The sequence below is a fragment of the Lingula anatina genome, chromosome 10, assembly GCF_051362555.1.
Source record: "Lingula anatina isolate TDL-2025a chromosome 10, LinAna3.0, whole genome shotgun sequence".
In the NCBI taxonomy this organism is placed as follows: domain Eukaryota; kingdom Metazoa; phylum Brachiopoda; class Lingulata; order Lingulida; family Lingulidae; genus Lingula; species Lingula anatina.
This window is the reverse complement of record NC_141776.1, coordinates 13,785,511-13,806,091: the sequence shown is the minus strand read 5'-3', so window position 1 is coordinate 13,806,091 and position 20,581 is coordinate 13,785,511. Positions and strand designations below refer to the sequence as shown.

The window sequence follows — 20,581 nt, the reverse complement described above, 5'->3', positions numbered from 1 at the left end:
TTGCAGGGGGATTTCTTGCATTAGAAAACAACAGACAATATACATTTAGACTGCAGCCTGCATTTATTCATTTTCTAAACAGGAGAGAAGCACACATTAAATATGAAAAAAAAAGAAAGAAACTGAATGCAGATTTTAATCCCAGCAATAATTCTACTAATTTAAGACAACATTAAATATTTCAAATAATCAGTGGTTTTTATCAAGACATCATTGCTCATTGTTTATTCCACCTTCAATGAAACGCCTCCTCCATTAAAGCACAAAAGGTGTGATGATGACCGTTAAAAGCTGCATAAGGAGCATTTATTACCCAGACTGTTTCATATAAGACGCAAAGCAAAACTATTTCTATAGTTAAAATTGTTTTTTCACGTTACTTCGTGTCACACGTTTGTATTTTGTCCTTTTATTAGTTGCCGTTGAATTTCGAGTGTGAACATCACGGTAGTTTAAGCTGGAAAAATATGTCACATTAATTCATGTTTAAAACACTTTTTGTCCTATTACAAGTTTCATGATACTTGTATTCCTCTTTTTACTTTTACTTACTTCTATCATTATAACGAAAATAAAGAGGATATTTTAATCAAAATACATGTATAACCATAATGTAATTTTATAGAGTGCCGCTGTTCTTACATGAGTTCGTTACAGAACACGTGACTTACTTGATGACCAATCGGAGGCTGTCAGGGAGGGAATACACATGCTCCTCAAATTGACGGGATTGTGTTCCCCGGCAGCGTAACACTTGCCATTTATACTGCATGTCTGGGACTGAAAAATCCATTGAAAACACACCATTCAATACCTCTTACTGTCACCAGGGAATTATATCGTAGACATTCCCTGCTGTCACAAATGGTTCATGGCGACAATAATAATTAATTCAAAAACGTAGATCAAGCAGCGTCACCCCAAGTATCTTATACCTGGAGTGCAAAAGAGTGGGAACGGTTTACCTTCAGTGTGCATGTCCCATCAGCACCACATGTCTGACACAGTGAGTCGTAGACAACGAACGTGACGTCACTGCTCCACGTGGTGCTGTCACTGGAGACCGATATTTGGTAGGTAGAAGAGGTCTTCAATCCTAGTCAAAATATTTTCAAAGATCAAAATAGGGAAAAAATTCACAAAAACGAAACTAGAAAGACAACAGTTTAATCCACAGTGATCTTACTTCAGTCAATTTCTTTAAAGCCCGTGGTAAAACATTTTACGCCTGTGTACATGAAAAATACCACTGCATCTAGTTAGCACATGCCTTGATAAATATATTCAGTTTGTCCGAAGTTGTTAAATATATGACTAAATAAATAAAGGGGTGAGGTAATATATATATGTATTTCCTTGCCTAAAAGACTCATACTCTTGAAACTTTAATTGGAGGGCCCCTGAAGTACCTATAGACCTATATGTAACTGCCCATGTATGTAAAAGTATGGAAGTAAGGTATCATCAATTTATACGAAGGAAACGTCAGCGTTGAGCTACATCGACGGTGCGATAATGCATTTGTACTGTCCATTCTACGTTAATGCGTAACCAGTAGATTACAGTGTAGGTCTAATTTTCAAACACAATACAAACTACTGTGTTTACACCAAGCTGGGAAACGTTCTGGAGAACGTCAACACCAGGGCTTGTTAAAACTGATATTCCAAGTGACCGCCAGGTGACAGCACAGTCAAAGGCTACCAGATAACTAAAATTGTCACTTTGATTGGACTGACCTGTATGTACGGGTGATTCTGGAACCTCACAGGATACCTCTGCATAGCTCTGGAAGTGTCCTTTGGTCGTAAACGTTCTAAAGGAACTGCCGTGAGGGCCCTTATAAAGAAAAAAATCATTTCAAGATTGAAAACCCATCATTTGCACATGAACTCATGTTGTTACCATTATTTGCTTAATTATTATTATTATTATTATCATTATTATTATTATTATTATATAACAAAAATGATTGTCACCAATGGTGAATTCCTTATGGATATAACAATGTAATTTATTTATATTTTTTTCAGTTGAAAAAGATAAATGAAATCCACTGACAGCTTGCTTAAACTAAAGCATTTAAACTGTAATTTTGTGTTAATAACAACACTCTAGCAATTTTAGTTCTCAATAACCTATCCACAATTTTGTCTGTTAGTTGAGTGGTAAACAGAGAATCATCTGACTCCTTTCCCAACTCCAAGAAATAATAATATCTTATAGTCACTAACTCTCTTAACATTTCCCGAAAAATTAATCAAAATACTTCTATAACATCTTTCGTGATGTTGCCGACACATGGAGACAGACGAACCAACGTCGAAAAAAACTTGCTTGGCAGAGGTTTTTATCTTATTTGCTTTTATATGGATAATTATATCAAGATTTTAGTGAACGGCCACCTTACCTATGCGTAAGAGCTTCCATGCAAGGACGAATACAGCGTATTTTTTGTCAAAAATAAATGTTGGAATTGCTAAAACGTTTAACCCTGAGACAAACCGATTTGATCTTGATGCAAACTTAATAAGAACAGACCCAGGGAGCGTTCAGATAAACCCATCGCACAAGCTGGTCCTAGGTGCAATCACTGTAATCGGCTGAAATGCCTGACACGCTTGCTCGAGTAGCTAAGCTGTCATTAACCAACATTAAATAGCAACTAAAGGAGGCATGTCAGACAATTCAGCTGATTACACTGAATACATTTTAGTGAGAGTTGGATCGATCCAGCTGGAACTTGTTTGAATCTGAACGCGGTCCTAGACGCACCAAGTCCACTTTTTCCTTCACTCGACACGAAAGCCCTGGCGTATCTGCTACATTCTCCATTCCAAGGAAGACTACACGACAGGGACGCGCACGGATATCGCAAGCCTCCGATCTGAAAGGTTCGATTATCTTTGTCCTTATTTATATGTTTTCATCACATAGTTTATTTTAATATAAAAGTTGCAAAATTAAAACAGCAGTATAAACTATCTTCACATTCGATTATTTGGGAAGGGAATGTAAATCAATTTCAATCTTTAATCCAATGCACTAGAAAATGCACGGTTGTTCGATAGTTACACCTTAGCTTTTTTTTACCTTATCTAGTTAAATACTGCGAAAATGACATTGTTACATTGTCCTATTATGAGATAACGTTGTCACATCATAAATACATCAAAGCGAATTTGCTCATTCGTGTCGTGTTAAAAATTTAACAGCAGCATTTTTGTGTGTGTGTGTATGTGTTTGTGAGATAGAGTGTGTGAGTGTGTGTAATGATTTTCATCCCTTATATGTCACCTTATCAAACCAAACGCTATCGGCGGTTTTGTCGTGTCCACAGAGCAGTCATCGCCGATCCAGTTCCTGTCACATACGCATGCGCCGTTGACACAAGTCCCGTTTTTACATGGAGTAGAGCACATGTTTGATATGAACGATGGTATTCCCATTGTACCTGCAATACAAAAATACGCCTCGCTACGGATTTTAGACACAGTGTATTTAAACTCGGATTTAAGTGGGTGGGGGTGGGGTGGGGGGTGGGGCTATTATGTGAAGTTAAGAAGTGAAATTTCTGGTTGAAAACCAAAAGTTCGCTACGGTGCCGCTTTGAACTGCAGGTCACGAGGTCTGCTACCGACTCATGACGGGAGTGACGTCAGTGCAAAGCCTCTGAACAGAAGTGACGTCGATGCAAAACCTCTTTGTATAAATTATTTATTATTATTATTATGCCCCTTTTCCAGTGACACGGTTTCGGATACTTTTAAGTTCGAATTTCCCTGCAGATGTGCCCTGATTTTAAGTTACACTTAACGAAAGCCAACCTATAGTTCCCCCGGTCACCGTTGGATCGCTCGCGTCTGGAACAAAGGGAATATGCATGACTTCTCAACTAAGTTTGGTATGTTATAGGCAGGTGATTGCCACAATCATCACCAGTTAAACATATTTCTAATATGATAAACAGAACAAAAAGTGTAAAAAAAAGACATACCATCTGTTTGTGCTGTGTAGTATTTTGGGTCCTTCAAAATCTCTTCCTGACAAATGGTGTCAAAGGTACTGGCTACAGAGTCTAAGTAGGTTTTGTCCCCATTGGTGATCTGAAATACAGGTATGACGTCAGTGAGCCAAAGGCGTCAGTAACAATCGACATTCTTAATCACACTTAACAGGGCCGTAGCCTGAGCAAAATGCCAGGGGGGGCAGTAAGCGGACACGAGGGGGCAAAGCCCCCGAAGGGGGAGGGGGTGTCCCCCTACCAGTGTGGAAAATTCTAAATCCCAGGGGGGGCAGCTGCCCCCCCTGCCCCCCCCCCCCCCCCCCCCCCCCCCCCGAGGCTACGGCCCTGCTTAATCAGGTAGTGGGAATTACCACTGAATTATACCGAGGGTTTTTAGAATATTCATGCACTGAAACTAAAGTGGTCGTGTTTTCGCACATACCCTGTACTGTTCGATATATGATGTTTTGAGTCTTCTGATTTTCGTGGTTATACATTTTAACCGCCCCCTATTCTTACAGTCGGCATGACGTCACAAGATGGCCGCCACGCCCGGACTAGGGTAAAACAATCTGTAAGCTCCATTACTCCCCATGTTAAAATGATCAACTGTGATCGTCTGTATCTCTCACACCGGTAGATAATTAAACTTGACAACTGTTTGATTATATTAACATAGGTATTTAGTGTCAGGAAATGGCCATCAAAGACCTTTTCTAGCATTGATGCCGATTTTATCAGCGATTGAAATGCACCTCTCTTACACTGTAATTATATGAGCTGCAGTTACAGTTCTGATCGTTTTTCAGGTAAGAAGTTCCAATGGCTTTGTTATCGGATGAATCTGTCCACTGACAGCGATTGAACAGAACTTACCTGGATCCTCAAACAATCATAGAGCCCTCTGAGGTGGCTTAATTGGAAGAAAGTGATCTTATCAGTTGGTGTCATTGTAGCAAACAGAACTAAAACAGATATGATCTTCACAGGTGTGGTCATTGTATCTGTCTTTGAAAAGGGGAGCTGAAAGAAAGCTCTAATGACAATTTACTAGCCTGATTTTATTACTGAAAGTACATGCCATTTTGAGAATTTAAACAATTTTTTCTAGTAATTTTTTAATACCCATGTTGCTGCAGACAGAATTGAGATCATGGACAGGAATGAAATTTTTACATACTCAATAAATCGTTTAATTATTGTACTATGAAGTGTGTAAATGGCAATAATGTGCTATTGGAACAGATAACTAATACTTTTTCTTTGTGATATTGCACTCTTTCATCAAGAGGATAGAACGCAAGAAAGGCTATCAATGAACATACTCCAGAATATGAAGTGGAAGAAACAAGCGGGTGGAGCTGTTTGCTGAGTAAAATCTATTTGGCAGGCCTCTAGTGAAATATTTTACATTTTTGCAGAAATTATAAAAATGAAAAAGTATTCCATAGTCTCTTCAAACGTAATCCAGACAACAGTAGAAAAAGAAATTTTAATGAAAAACACAGCAGTGACAAATTAAAATTCTTTTTGAAAGCACATTAATTGCATTACTTGAGACACCTGCTTTTAACACGACAGGTGAACAATGCTACCCAATCAAATTGCTTATCAAATTTTTCAAACTGAGACCTGTAAAAGCAATATGAATATAAAAGTTTTCTTTGTTTAGATAATGATTTGATTATACAAGAATTCTGACTGCATATTAATGAACTCGGCGCGTATAGGTCATAGTGTCCCAGTAGGAAAAATTGCTTTAAAAATAGTACACCACCATCATTGATAAAGTCGCCACTGACGCCAGAAAATCCTTTTGTTGGCCATTTCCCTGAGCTAAATACGTAAGTGAATATCAACAAACAGTTGTCACGCGTATTTGTTTACGGATATACTTGATACAGACGATAAAATATGCCTATTACAACATGCATCTGGTGTAAACTGAAATTGCAGCCCGTTGGAGGAGTGTTGGTATTATCACTGATAAAATCACCATCAGCTCTAGAAAATCCTCCTGAGGCCCATTGACTGACGCTAAAAACCCTAGTGAATATAACCAAGTGGTTGTCACAAGTAATTTTCCTCTGGTCTGCTTGATATGAACGATCAAAGTTCACCAATTTAACATTGAGAGTAATGGGCGCAAGCCAATGTTTTACCCTAGTCCAAAATGAGAGCCTCGTTCTGGGTTCAGTAATCCGGTAACCGACTGTAACCGACTTTTTATACAAGGTACCAATATATAATTTGGCATTACAAAGTCCAATACACTGTGCCTACGTTTAAAAATCGGTTTTGTTTGGGTGAAAAAGTGGCCTTCAAAATACCAATACATATACATTTATACATGATAGAAAATAGAAAATACCACAGCCCTCATTTAATCACTCTGCATACAGAATAGTCAGTTATACGCCATATAATTTGCCGGTATTCTCACCGATTGCCTTCCATTATATTCATACCTTCATGTCATCCACGCAACCGTCTACTATTTCCTTCACGTCCACTAAGCCCGACTTCTCACAAGGAGTGAAGGCACTGGAAGCCTTAGCAGCATCAGTACACAATTTCATGGCAGCCCTCATCTGGGCTAAACTCGACCACTTGATATTCACAGGCGTGGCTTCTAGGCAAAGGTAAAGATGACTTGATCGTTGTTTTAAATTGTCTTGGGCACATGAACAACTTAAGTAACTAGAGGCATTTTTTATTATATTTCCAGCACGGTTATCGCCTCATTATCAATTTGGAATTATTCCGAGGCTTTATATATATGTTGTAACTGCTGTACAAAGACTTTCTACATCATGAAGCTAATATAAATGAAGAAATGAAAATAAAAAAATACTAAAAATGTTGGTCAAAATAAGTAGGCTTATAAGATCACTTACTTGGGTCCCCATAATCGTAATTATACGTCATGTCAGAGTCAGTGTTTGTGTCAGTAAATGTTGTAGACCTGCGCAAACGCGATTTCCGGTTCACCTCGTCTGTGATGTCCTTGTTCCTGTTAATCTGCGAAGATCAAAAGTACTTATTTGAATTAAAAAAAAAAAAAAAAAAAAACAGCCCTCCAAAGGGTCATCAACGATTATCATTACAAATTAGAGGGAAAGCACGAATGTGGCTAAACTTTGGCAGGTAAAGCATTTGCCTCGTCTGCAGTTTCACCAGAATCTGGTTTATTTTTCTATAAAGGCATGCCGCATTCTTCCAGTAATGCGGCAATATACATGTACTTGTTAAATACCTAAAGGGATATAGTCACTGACTGAAGAAACTTTAATTCTTTATCAACTTTATTTTCTTAAAATTACCTTTCTGACAGGATTACGTTGTCTGTTCTCAGGGCGGCAATCGATTTTTCCTTTTCTTCTGTTGCACTGACAAAAGACAGGATTATTTGCCTGTCTCGCGGGTATCTTGAGAGGCAGTTGGTCAAACAGGCTGCGGCCTTTCTGAATCCTTGATGATATTTCCAAAGAAAGTGGAATGTCATTCAAAGGTTTATATCCCAGTAGAACTACTTTTCAAAATATCAGTATGTTTTTTTCTTTTTTTCAATCAATTAATACAGTTTAAATTGAAACTTCGACATCGGGCGAGGGAAATGACTTAGGGCAGGAATCGCGCAAAGCGCATAAGTGCACTGTACATGGCACTTTAAATTATGTAATGAACTGGAAAAGGAACTAAACAAACACGACCGCAGAATAAAAATACAGATGTATGTGCATATTGAAGCTTGGAATCGTTGATGTTTACTGTTGAAATGTCAAATATTCCAAAGTTTTAAATGATTTCAATTCAAGGACACGTGGGTTGTGGTTGTGTTCGTACGAAGCAACTTTTTGGAGGGAAAAGACGTGCCCTATTCAAAATTTTGTCTCCCTCATTTTGGGAAAAAGGTTCAATAAAACTGAATAAATAATGATAATAAATATTTAAGGCTACAGGCCTGCTCTGTTAGTATTATCTCGCTTCACTACGTGGCACCTACCTCCAACTATCTGTGAAAAGGTAAGGAATTCTCTCAAAGCGGTGTTTAACGCCATCGGATCCCGTAAGATCATCCGAACGGTCCCCGTTGAACACCCCACAGATACCGGCGGTGTTTTCAAAGTCGTCACTGGGCACCGTCAGGTAAACACCAAGACTACGCCGGTTAATTAACACCTTTAGATATGCACCCGAAGTGAAAAATACCTTGGAAAAGATATCAATAAATAAAGTAATTTCAAATACATTTCAAATAAAATGATGTTCAGAAATAAAGGAAGGACCGTGTACGAGGCACAAGGGGGTCTTTTTGAGGACATTAATTTTACAAACCCGTTTCTTGGTTTGACGGTGTAAATACAAAATGTCATAAATCGACGGACTGTTACAGCAAAGTATATCCATTGGTTGCACTCTAAAAGACAATAATCAACACTAAACAGTTAACATCCAATATGTACTTCTCCCTAAGCTGTATCTCTCTTCCAAAAATAAAGAAATGAATTCATTAAAAATTTCTGATCACCATTTATGGCACGTTTCTGAAAAAAATAACAAATATAGGCCTACTGGTTTTTTAAGTCAAACAACCAATTCGTGTGTAATTGAATAATTTTTTCATATGTTGATAGTCAGGTAATGCTCACCTCAATGATTCTGCCATCTTTGTTACGCTTTATAAGCGTCCCTGCCGCCAATCTACCTTTGGACTTCACGTGAGTTGTTACTCGCATTTGTTTCATGTTTAATCCAACACTGTGACATCCGTCAATCAAGATGACGTCATTGACTTCGCGTGCAGCCACGCCGCAGATACAGCTCGCCCCGCGAGGATTACATTTCCAGGTGCGCATGTGAACCTGACAACATTTAGATTTAACACTGAAACTTGCATATATCCACTTTCGGTGTTAATACTAAGGTAAAGGCTCGCCTTTTATTGGGTTGAGTCCGTTCATACAAGTAAAGGTTAATGAGACGTGAGTGGGCCAAAAAGTATACTAGTAGGACGGGACTTAGCTGTACAAACCACCAGGGACCTGCATGACTGGCTGCTGTCTCACAGTTTAATACAGGCCCGTAGCCAACAATTTCAAAAGGGGGGCTCTTTTTCTGAAAAAGTGGACCTTTTCCCATAAAAACTTCGTGTACCTTGATCAAATTTTACCCAGAGCGGACATTTTCCCTGCAAAAAGGGGGAGTTCTTTCGAACCCCCCGAACCCCCCCTCCCCCCTGGTTACGGGCCTGTAATACATCATGGTTTGGATGTTCATAGGGACGGGAGTTTGAAATACAGCGCTATGAGACCTTACCTGCGGCAAGGTTACCGTTAGCATGTAAGACCAAAAACTGAGGCAAGGCCACAAGGAAACACGTTGTATGTACCGTGTTGTATGTATTCAGCAACAATAAATAAATAAAATTCTTCCGAAGAAAGGTAGCATCTATACGGCAAATGTTATACGAAGGCAATCCAAACAGTAACCATACGAACAGTAGGGTTTCCATTAACTTACCTCGAATGGTCGAGACTTGCTCTTAGCCAGTACAAACTCGCCAACGCTGTACATATGAAAGGTTCTGAAACGGAAATTGGTTGGGTGGAAACAGGAACAAACACGGAATGGCCACAAATATGCTTTGAGCGTCCGGGCATTTTCTTTCAAGAATATTTTTTCCCTTGAACATTGCCTTACTCTCATTTTTGAGCGTATCCCGATATGACGACCATTTAATTCAAAGTATACCCATATCCCTTGCAATTAAATATCACTAGAGCCAATGAAAAATCTACGTGTATATCACCGTATCTCTTTCTTATTCAATGATCTAGTGGATATGCAAGTTCTTACTCTTTCCGATCGAATGGGGTGCAGTGTGGGTCTCCGGTACAGCTGCACATGGCTGTGGCATCGCTGCTACTCTCGACCTAAAACACATTGGAAAGAACAAGTTTTAAAGGAACACAGAGAACGAATCATGTCATCCTCATCGCAAAGATGTCCTTGCAGCACAGTCGGCTGTTTCCTTGATTGGTTAATCGACTTGTTAAATGAAAAAAAAAAAAACAAAAAACGCAGAAAACGACGCTAGAACAAGATACTAGTCCATGAAGCAAAAAAAAAAAAAAAAAAAAAAAAAAAAAAATCAAAAATCGTTTAGTATTTTAACGCAGTTCATAAAATCGCCACACAACCCCTTACAGACCGTGAAATAATGGAAACTTGTCAGACAGAATCTCGGAAAATAAGTGATAAAAATCCAAATTGATTAGGAAATGCAATGGTTTATACTCTAAAACCATGTTGATTAGCCAATCAAGGTGACAGCCGATTATGCAATCACCAAACTCTCTGATATCAGGGACTTCTAAAATAGCTTAAGTATGAGTGCCATACAATAATTTCCACAGCGATCTGAGTGTACAATTAATATATCTTCCCTTTATATTTTTCTTCTAATTTTCTCTTCTGCAAATTGAGAATCAAATGCATGATATTTTTGAATGCACACACGGTGAATTCAGATTGTTGAAGTAGACTGTCATGTTACACCAGCTCATTGAATCCTTACCTGGAAACTACACACAAGAAACCTGACTCAAATTACTATCGACAAGTAAATACACTACCAATAGCTTAGTTTTAGCTAGTCATCCTTTACTTAAATTTCATTATTCTGTCGACATTTCTGTCCTATATTCAATTTCTTCCATCCCCCGAATAGGGCACAAATTGGCTACTAAACACGAGTAAAATCACAGCGGTCTAGTGATGCCCCCACCCTTGACTTCTGAAATGCTCGCACTCCCCCTTGAGCGAAATTAAAATAAAATAAAATAAAAACCGACATTTTTACCCCGGTGCGCTGCATGATATTGTAAACTTGTCTGTGTCGATCATTTTTATTGCATATTTTCAAATTCTGATATCATGTACCTGTATTTTACTCATGTGCAGCTCCCCCTTTAACAAAGTCCCAACTCTGCCAGTGGTATAATCAGGCATATTATGAGCATTCCTTGTTAATAATAATAATAATAATATTTTATCAAACTCTAAATGAACATTGTCGCATTTGACAACTGTATCTACACCATGTTTTTTCATAAAGGATGTATGAAGAGAATGTGGTTAACCAATCTTTCTTTTTTAATCGTTCTTTCCTTTCAAATTAAAATTGGATACTGCCGGATGGCCATTACAACACGGTACTTTATATTGCTAACGCGCGCTGAATTATAACTTAAGGTTCTAAAGTTACCCCAAGTCGTGTTATCTTTCCTCGAAAACTTCATCCAAGTAACCTGAAGCAGATTGTCATTAAGATAAAAACATACTACCAATACTTCGGTTTTAGTTTACTGTGCAGTTGTCTCTTTTTTATCTGTATACCACGCATTTCTTTGTCTCTGTCCTATTAATAAACATTCAGCGAGCGTTTATTCGTGACTACATAAGGCCTACTTGTCTCTGTTAGTGTGCACGTTGTGAGATACGCTGTACATAACAGCAAACTTCTTCACAGCTTAAACATGGAAAGAAACACGAGAGAGATGTTTTCCGTTTCGCTTTGGTTCTATTTCACTTTATTTGTACATGTCGTCTGTTCCACAGTCGATGATAACAATGCAAGCGACCACAGCCGCCAATCAGCAGCTATTGCAAAACTCCATGAAGTTCGTATCCTGAACAGGGCTCTATTGAAAGGTATTGGAGAGAGGTGCCCGGACGTTCTGGTGACGCTGGAGTCAAACCTGCATTTTAACAAACGGGAAACGCCCAAGATAAGCTTCAGCCGCGATTTCCTGTTAAAAGTGGCAGTTGATACGTTCTATGAGCTGCTTGGTTTGTACAACAGCTGTCTTCTAACAAGTAAGTTTTAATGTGCAAGATCAAGAATGTTTTCTTTTTTCTTTTCAGATGTGGATCAAAGGAGGGGGAAGCCAAAGGGCACAAGTCGTTTCTTTAACATTTCCTTATATTTCCTGTTTATATGCCTTGTTCATATCCATTTGTAAAGCTAGCTTTTAGGTTTTCTTGTAAAATCCTAGATTAACAGTTTTGGAGGCACTGAGCGCGAACGTACTCATCTCCTTTCAAACTGTGATTTTATAAGATATGCATTTCTTTACTCAATAGCGACTCAACATACATTAACCACTATTCTAATATAATAAAACAATTTTCAATTGCAGAGTGCAACCGTCGCCTCGTTTTCGGAAGAGACCCTCTTCCAAAGAAAGCCATAACTGCGTCCAGTTCTTACAGTGGTTTTTCCCCATACGGAGCCAAACTGAACCATACTGGGCATACCGCAGCATGGGCAGCGGCAACTAGTAACAAGAACCAATGGCTTCAATTTGACCTGGGCACCTCGAGGGTTATTACCGCCGTCTTGACCAGAGGGCGTGACATTCACAACCAATGGGTAACTGAATACAAGTTGCAGTACAGCGGTTCTGGCTCTAAATGGACTACCTATCAAGACCAGGACGGTAAAGATAAGGTAAGCGTTCCTGAAATGCAGTTGTTTTTTATTGAACTGTAGGCAATAGGACAAAACATCTAGACGTAATGCGTGGTTTGACAATTAAAAATTGATTAAACACATAGTGTAGATTTCGTTGTGAAATTCAGTTTCTTTTTAGGCTAAAAATCTTCATATAATAATAACAATACTAATAACAATTTTATTAGTGTCTCACGTTTAAAAATAAAACCCACCTTACTTAGGGCTGTGAGAGAGTTAAACCTGTGAAAGTACAATTAAAATTCATAAAAAATTCTTTAAGGTAAATTTCTGTTCATTTAAACACATTAAAAAAAGGACATTTTACATAACAATTTTCAATCCCTCTCATCTGTATTAAATTTACCTCTCCACATCATTGCGTGTACTTTTTTCTGTCTTAAATTGTTTCTGGTCATTGAGAAACATTAATTTTTCGGTGCTATTAAATGCACTAAAATGTTCTTCAAAAAGACTATCAAAGTTAAAAGGTATTCTCTAATGTTTTATTTAGAGTTACTGAGCGAAAGCATTATTGTTTGTCGACTGAATGATAAAATATTTCCTTTTCTCTGGATTGGTGAAAATCGTCGACGATATCATCGGTGAAATATTTTGAATGGTTATAATGGCATCGGTCAAAATAAGACTTTTTTTTGCATAACTCGGACTCACGTATACAAAATTATAAACTATACCAATGGCATAATAATGCCCATTATTTTACAGCTATTTTCTGGCAACTCGGACCGCGATACCATCGTTAGGCAAGACCTTGTGCCTCACATCCAAGCACGGTTTGTACGCATCCTTCCAATGAAGTGGCACAGTCATATTTCACTGAGAGCGGACATACTTGGTTGCTAAACATTTGATTGTTTCAGGAAGAACTGGACTTTCAACTTTAAAATTAAATGATTTATTATTTATTCAGTTAAAATGACATATTTGTTGAAATTGAGTTTATATTTGTGTTAAATGGTGCGTTGTTTCGTATTGATATTATGAAAAATTAAAAGTATGAATAAGAAATAAACTGGTCAGTTGCACTTAAGGCATTTGTTTTTTGATCATTCATTTGCCACTCATACATGTATTTTTGTAGGAGTTATAATTTTTAAATGTCAACCATTGAAACCTATGCACTGCAAGGCACGAAAAAGAGGTATAGATAATTTGTAAATGAATCCCAGTGGGCTAATATTTTAGCCCAATAACTAAATAACTGATTAAAATTTATACGTTTATCGAATGCGCACCAAGGGCTTATTAATTTTGGCATTCAAAATAGACGAGCAACGAGGGGGGAGACCTTTTTCTCTTCTGGACCCACGCCCCCTCCCCCTCCCCCTTCCCATAGCTAAAACTAACTGTTTCACAAAATAGCGTTTGTCTAACTTTAAATCCTAAAGTTTAAGTTTAATATCACCAAGTTAAAATTACAGTAGTCCAATTTTAATTAAATAATGAAACACTTTGCTTACAGCATTTCTTCACGATATTGTCAATGTTTCCGGCCAATGGTTGCTTCATCTAAGTGAACTTATGAATTTATCTTGCACTATATATAAAACAGGTCCATTTAAAAAGTTGAGACGAAATTTCGAGCTTTGTGAAACCGGTTTGACAGGAATGGGAGTCCTCAGAATGTCCTATATGATTAGCACAGGTAAGGGATAGTCGCAGTATTGGGGTAAGTGTATGGGACGAATGTCACCTGTACAAAGTAACTGGGAACGAACTACGGTTCCTAGCGGACTACCATTCCTGTCACACCAGGTGCTAGGTCACGAACCCATTACCTTTATGTCCGGAGGCTGTAACTGGTGGAACAGAGGTGCCTGAACGGCAGAAAGTTTTTGGAAGACTGCGGAGACATTCTTCGATCCGTCGCTGACAAAGTCCCTGACAGACAGCAGTTTAGTAGAAACGGTTGCTCGTTTGGTTTTGTCACTCCAGTGTTTTCTCGTCAACTGTAGTGAGCACTCTTCCGCAACCACTTCGTTACCTGAACAGATAAATTGTGCGTTAACATAACACCATCAACGAGAAGTTTTTGCGATAAGCATATTTGATTTTTTTTGTGAGACGACGCAGTACATTGTATGCCTAGCACGATCAGTCTGCACACGGCTATTTAATAGTTCCCATCATGATCACTCGTATGTCAGGATAAAGAAAGTATATGTTCTTATTTTTAATTAATATACATTTATTTATTTTATTTTAAACTGAGACTCACAAGTCCAAAATTGAAATCCCTTCGTCCAAGAGCGTTAGACTTTAACGTACAGCTTTGTTAGCTCTGACACGAGGTAAAATGACGTAATTTTGGGTTTTAGTTATGCGGTGAATACGGTAAATAATTTTCTTAATGTATGGGACAATTTATTTAAATTGGTTGTACGGGAATGACTTTTCATACCAAAGTTCGAAGGATCCTTTGTCCCGTCAAACAAGACCTCTTTCAAATAAGATTTCTTTCAAATAAGTAGCATTTCTTATTTCATCCTGATTTTTCCAGTTTAACATAAACAGCGCCGTCCCTTAGCAAAATATCAGGACTGCTGCAAATTGGCAAATGATTTGCTGCAATATTACCTTCTCCTAAATCCAGGTTAAAATCAACCACACACTTGGAAGGGTCCACATTGGGGATCTTGCACAGTACAGGTATTGTTGAGATGACCTTCACCGTGACCGCCTTTCTCTTCTCTTCCACCCGTACCACAGGCGGGTCGAACTGAAGCAAAAGGTTCTGGTTAGCAATCTCTTTTGAAAATCTCCACGATGAACTGAAGGCAGTCTTCAAGTTAAGATGCAAACCCAGTTTGCATCTTAACTTGAAGGCTGAGGGACCCCAGCTCACAAATTATCATGCGTGGATTGAGTTCCATCGCCAAGTTAATTTGCTCAGAATCTAAGCTGCTTAGAGTGCCATTAAAAAAACTTAAAGGTCTTGTTTGTTATAGTTTAAAACTTAAACTCTTAGATCGAAATGGGGTTGTCCAGATTTCTTTTCCCACTTTACAAGGAAATCTTGTAGAAACGTCAAACCCCTTACAGACATACGTCGCAGAATAGTTTATCCGATTCGAGGCAGCACTCTGCGAATGGCTATGTTCAACATTTGCTATTCATCAAAATCCTGTAATTAAGTGTAAAGTCCGTACCATAGAGACTGTAGTCGTAGTTTGCCATATGTTAGAAGAAAGTTTAAATATTGCCTTGTAGACCTTATTGGCTGAGCTACAGTGGAATTTATTAACACAGTTTTTTAAAATGGAACATCTCACCTGTATACCTGCAAAATATGAGTTGCTTTCCCAAAGTTTGCCGACATGGGGATTGCTCCTTAGTGGATAGAAGAATGGCCGAACAATGCAGCTCACCTACCCATGGAAAACAGAGGCCACGTATACTTTGAAACAGACAGGGGGATAAACTCAATAAGGATCGAGGTATGTTGAGTATCGTAAGTTGATAATTCTGGTACTTTGCCTTTTTTACATACTGCAGAGGACAGAAATAACATTTAGACTGAGTAACTACATATTTTAGCTTTCTTCGTCATAGGGTGCATTCAAGTTCACACATCGTGCTCAGGGGGCGGATCCAGGATTATTTGAAGGGAGAGTACGTTTTTTAGGAATGATAACCCTCGGAGTTTTGAATAAACAAAATCAAAACTACTTGCTGATAATTCCACCAAAAAGATAGCATTTTTTGATGAAAGGGCAGTATAAACTACAACTTAAGTCTTTGGATAATAATCATACACATACTGAAGTAAACGTTCAGCACTTTTCTTTGAGGGGGGGTTACCCTGTATTATACGATGTGTAAATTTTGATGCGGTCACAAATGTGCCCATGAAATTTAACACGGATGATGAATTAACTTATCCCCTTAAAGCAGGATGATGTTTTATCTGTTTTGAAAAAGACTACCTGTGAATCTGAATTTAAAGGGATAACTCTTCGTATGAGATCTATATTTCATAATGAATATTGTGAATAACTCATAGAAATATAATATATTCTGTTTTACCACAAAAACAGCATTTATAGCTACATGTATTATTCTGATATCTGAGCTTGTCTTTAGACCACGTGACCTCCATTGATGGCTATACTCTTAAGAGATTTTAACAAAAAACCAAACTTCTTACTTCTTACACACAATGTAGGAACAAAAAACTAACTTTGAATGTAAAAATGGTTTCATTAACCATTGGTAAGTATGGGAAAACTATTGTTTACTCCAGGAAACGAAGAGTTATTATCCCTATAACAGATTTTAGGGCACCTTTACTTCAGACAACCAATGTGGTCATATTTATAAAGGAAAAAAACAGAAGAAAATAACAAAAAAAAAACTCACTTACATTTTTATTCATGTGGTGGGCGGCTGGGAGCATGTGGATGTCCTTCATATAGTGGACACGGGAGGTTCCATGCACGTAATAGATTTTAGACATCGGGCCCACGGGGGACGGCTTGCCGTCAAACAACCTAAATACAAGAGAAACCACTTGTCAGCAGTTGTTGTAGCATTTAGTACAAGACACCCTGAGCTTCAGAGATAACTTGACACTAACCTCTTCACTATTAGCCTATCTTCATCGTGTCAAGTAACCTCTGACGAAAATAGTTTGACCTAGTTTATATAAGCCAATCGAATCCATGTTTCAAAAATTTTCACCAAAGTTTGGTGAAAACGCTGATTGGTTGACCGTCAATCAGCAATCCTCGGCTGATTCCGCAAGCTCCATACTAACAACATAGTTATTGTCGAGTGCGGAGACATCCGAGTAGTTCCGAGTGCATAACCGTACACAAAGAAAGCATGGAGTATATCGGAATTGAAACCAGAGCAGTTTGATGCCCTGCATAATTATCTACTGAGGGATGATGTATTTTGCGTGCTGCCCACAGGTTACGGCAAGTCCCTGATATTCAGCCTTATCTTTGATTGGTCCGGATTTGAACAAAGCGCGCTTTGACTCGTTCGCGTTCATTGGCTAGATCGTTCAATGAGTCATTGAGTGCGGGCTTTAAATTTGATTGGCGGGCGGCGGAGGCAATCGAATGTGGTCAGAGGTAACTTGACACGATGAAGATAGGCTATAGTGAAGAGGTTAGTGTCAAGTTATCTCTGAAGCTCAGGGTGGTACAAGAGCACCATTGCGCAAGATTGTGTTTCTGCAACCGGTAGTTGTATTTAAAGGCACAATGTGTACTGTGAGCGTTTGCAAATGCACTATGGACATTTCTGGAGGGCCCGGAAGATTTTTGGTAATTTAGATGGCGAACGGTGCCGTATGGTACGGTTTATAACTATAATTCAGCTAGTCAATATTCTAATTTCAAGAGGGGACCATTGGTGAGTTTTTTCAGAAATCGAATACGGGGGGGGGGGGGGGGGGGGGGGGGGGGGGGTTATAACCCCCCTTACCCCCCTCCAAATCCGCCATTGGTACATACCATCTCACTGTGAATGAGACATCTGCGTCGTCTACAGGGTACGGGATATGGCACCCAAACTGGAACTCCTCCACCCCCTGTGCTGTTTTGATGATCTCTGGGCCACTCAATGTTGGAGGCCCTGGCAACGACGGGTACTTGGCTACAGGAGGAATAGAAAACATAAAATACATAGCATAAGAGTGTGTGTGTGTGTGTGTGTGTGTGTGTGTGTGTGTGTGTGAGAGAGAGAGAGAAGGAGGGATATGGAAATTTTGTGTTGTGTGAAGGAAATCGAGACCTTCGGCACTGTAAGGGAGACGATGGACGTTTCTCTTTAAATAGACAACGTTCTCTGTCTGAAACAGACGCTGCAAAACAAGTGCAGGATGGATGCTTTTTATTTACGTTTTGAAGAAGATAATTAGAGGAGACTACCTGAACAATATGCTGCCTCACAAGCTCGTGTATTTTTGAGCTCGTACACAAAGTAAGCTCCACAATTCTTCACTCTAATATTTATTTCCCTTCTGCAACATGGCTTATTCCTTTCAGCATTTGAGACGCATGCCTTTCTAGAAACTATTCCATCCGCCACGGTAGGATGTGTCCCTGAAAGCCATATACATGTATGTACATTGTACGATAGACAGATACGTAGATAGATGGATAGATACGATGGCAATATATATATATATATATATATATATATATATATATAGAGAGAGAGAGAGAGAGAGAGAGAGAGAGAGAGTTATAAGGTAAACAATTTTACTTGCATGTGTTAATTCAAATTAAGTGATTAGTTAAAACCGTTTACTCCGAAATCACGTTATTTCAGAATTAAAATGAATATCTCCTTTTTGTAATTTTCTCAATATCTGATTAGTTCTCCGGGGCAAGTATGCCTAATGCCGGTTAAGAGTTTAGAGAGGGCCGGTGAAACGAAACTGATGGTCCGTGTAACAGAAAGTCCGCCCTCCATTTAGTTATAATGGTTAGGGTTAGCCTGATCTAAGTGGGTCAAAATCTAGAGCGAAGCTTACCTGTACAAACAAACATGGGAAGCAGGCTCTCTATCAAGGGGTCTCTCTGTCGCGTTACGTCGGCTTCAGAGAGCAGAATTATTCAAACACCATAGAATCACTTCTCTTGTTCTTTACCCCCACAAGAATGTTATGTTTTCAGTTTCGTTCGTTTGTCTATTAGCCGCAATATGCACAAAGTTATGGACTGACTTTGATGAAATATATATATATATTTGAAAGATAGGTCAGACATGGGTCAAGGAACAAATGATTTGATTTTAATTGTAATCGATAAATGGTTAATTAATTATTTGTCTCTGAGGAGGTTTGCGGTCTTTTTTCTTTTCTACAAGTAGTTATACATGTTAGAAATAATAGTAAAAAGAAAACCAGAACTCTTAGAACATTCACATAATGCAATCCCTAAAGCTACTTACAAAGGCGAAGCATGAACACCCCCTTTTATGATTAGAATTTTTAGGATTTTTTATACACTGTAGATAAATGAACGTCCAAACCTCTAAGCCATACAGGTCGGTCAGTTCCACAGCTTTGTGTCGTCGGGCACTGCTGGTACATGCGCAGTGACACCAACTTATTGTTTGTGGTGCTCACCATCCGGTACCACAAGGTCTTCAGTTGATGATCCTTAAAGATACAACTGTCGTATTTAACAGTATTGTGCGCCATGCGTCTGTCGTCGTCCAGGGTGACGTAATTAGTGCACGGATCGGGGTCGGCGGCCATCAGACCTACGGTGACGTCATAAAAGGAAGTTTTAAAAAAAATTCAAGGCCAAGAATAGGGCGTTGGTCTATGTCCCAACCAACCACACACACACACACACACTACATTATCCCTTTTCTCAGTATAATCTCGATGTACATGTGCATTGTATAGGCCTATACCAGTATCACGATACATTTACACATAAAAAAAAAATGTCTGTCCTCTGTTGTTCCTCTATGTAAACCCACTTTCAAACAAAGAAACAAGCCCATACACAGATAAACACAAAAGTCACACAGGCATATAAATAAGTAAACAAGCCAAAGGGGAAACTCAGTTATAGTTACATGAAAATTAAAGCTGCTTCACACTTTGACAATAAGACTAAGATGATACCTATCAAAATAACAGCACCAACAGTTTTGTGTGTAATTATCTAATTAAAACACATTTATAAATATACTTTAGATGTTAATATCTAACTGAAACATAGTGATACTTATACTTCTATACTTAGATGAATTAAGCGCTGGTAGAAATTACCTGCGATCAAGGCGAGTAAGATCAATGTCGCCATGCTGGGGACAGTGCCTTCTGCCTATCTACCGGTACGTGCTGTGGTGTCAACTTTAAAAACGATTCACAGAATGAGGTTACCCTTCAGGGGGCACCAGGCGCGAGAAAGGAGTTATTTTCAAACACTTTTATAACTGATTTGACTGGATGTTATCTTAACATTGTACTATCTATTCTGATATTTTAAATTTTTAACTGTCCAGATATTCATTACATTGTACTATACACTTTAAGATTTTAATATCTGAACTGTAGGGAG

The 20,581-nt window shown here is 38.5% G+C and overlaps 2 protein-coding genes across 4 annotated transcripts; one reads left to right on the top strand and one right to left on the bottom strand.

The window, feature by feature from the left end:
• Positions 1-40: 40 nt before the first annotated feature.
• LOC106168974 (von Willebrand factor D and EGF domain-containing protein) lies at positions 41-20,400 on the bottom strand. Of its 3 annotated transcripts, none has more exons than XM_013548253.2 (23): positions 20,290-20,400; positions 19,536-19,769; positions 18,428-18,601; positions 18,011-18,152; positions 16,912-17,038; positions 15,821-15,916; positions 15,126-15,267; positions 14,327-14,532; positions 9,866-9,942; positions 9,530-9,593; positions 8,659-8,871; positions 8,013-8,218; positions 7,330-7,477; positions 6,904-7,027; positions 6,475-6,638; positions 3,998-4,106; positions 3,828-3,863; positions 3,298-3,454; positions 2,776-2,887; positions 1,740-1,839; positions 966-1,096; positions 672-780; positions 41-457 (listed from the first exon to the last, which is right to left on the bottom strand). In XM_013548253.2, exons 1-23 carry the CDS (start codon positions 20,321-20,323, stop codon positions 453-455), a joined length of 2,910 nt encoding a protein of 969 aa, XP_013403707.2. In that variant the 5' UTR covers positions 20,324-20,400; the 3' UTR covers positions 41-452. The 3 variants fall into 3 exon arrangements, with proteins under 3 accessions (XP_013403707.2, XP_023930339.2, XP_013403714.2); XM_024074571.2 differs by having other exon boundaries at positions 6,475-6,635; XM_013548260.2 differs by lacking the exon at positions 3,828-3,863.
• On the top strand, positions 11,451-13,568 carry LOC106177639 (lactadherin-like). Its single transcript, XM_013560476.2, has 3 exons — positions 11,451-11,887; positions 12,211-12,521; positions 13,254-13,568. The coding sequence occupies exons 1-3, from the start codon at positions 11,548-11,550 to the stop codon at positions 13,389-13,391; spliced, it is 789 nt and encodes a 262-aa protein (XP_013415930.2). The 5' UTR covers positions 11,451-11,547; the 3' UTR covers positions 13,392-13,568.
• Positions 20,401-20,581: the final 181 nt, after the last annotated feature.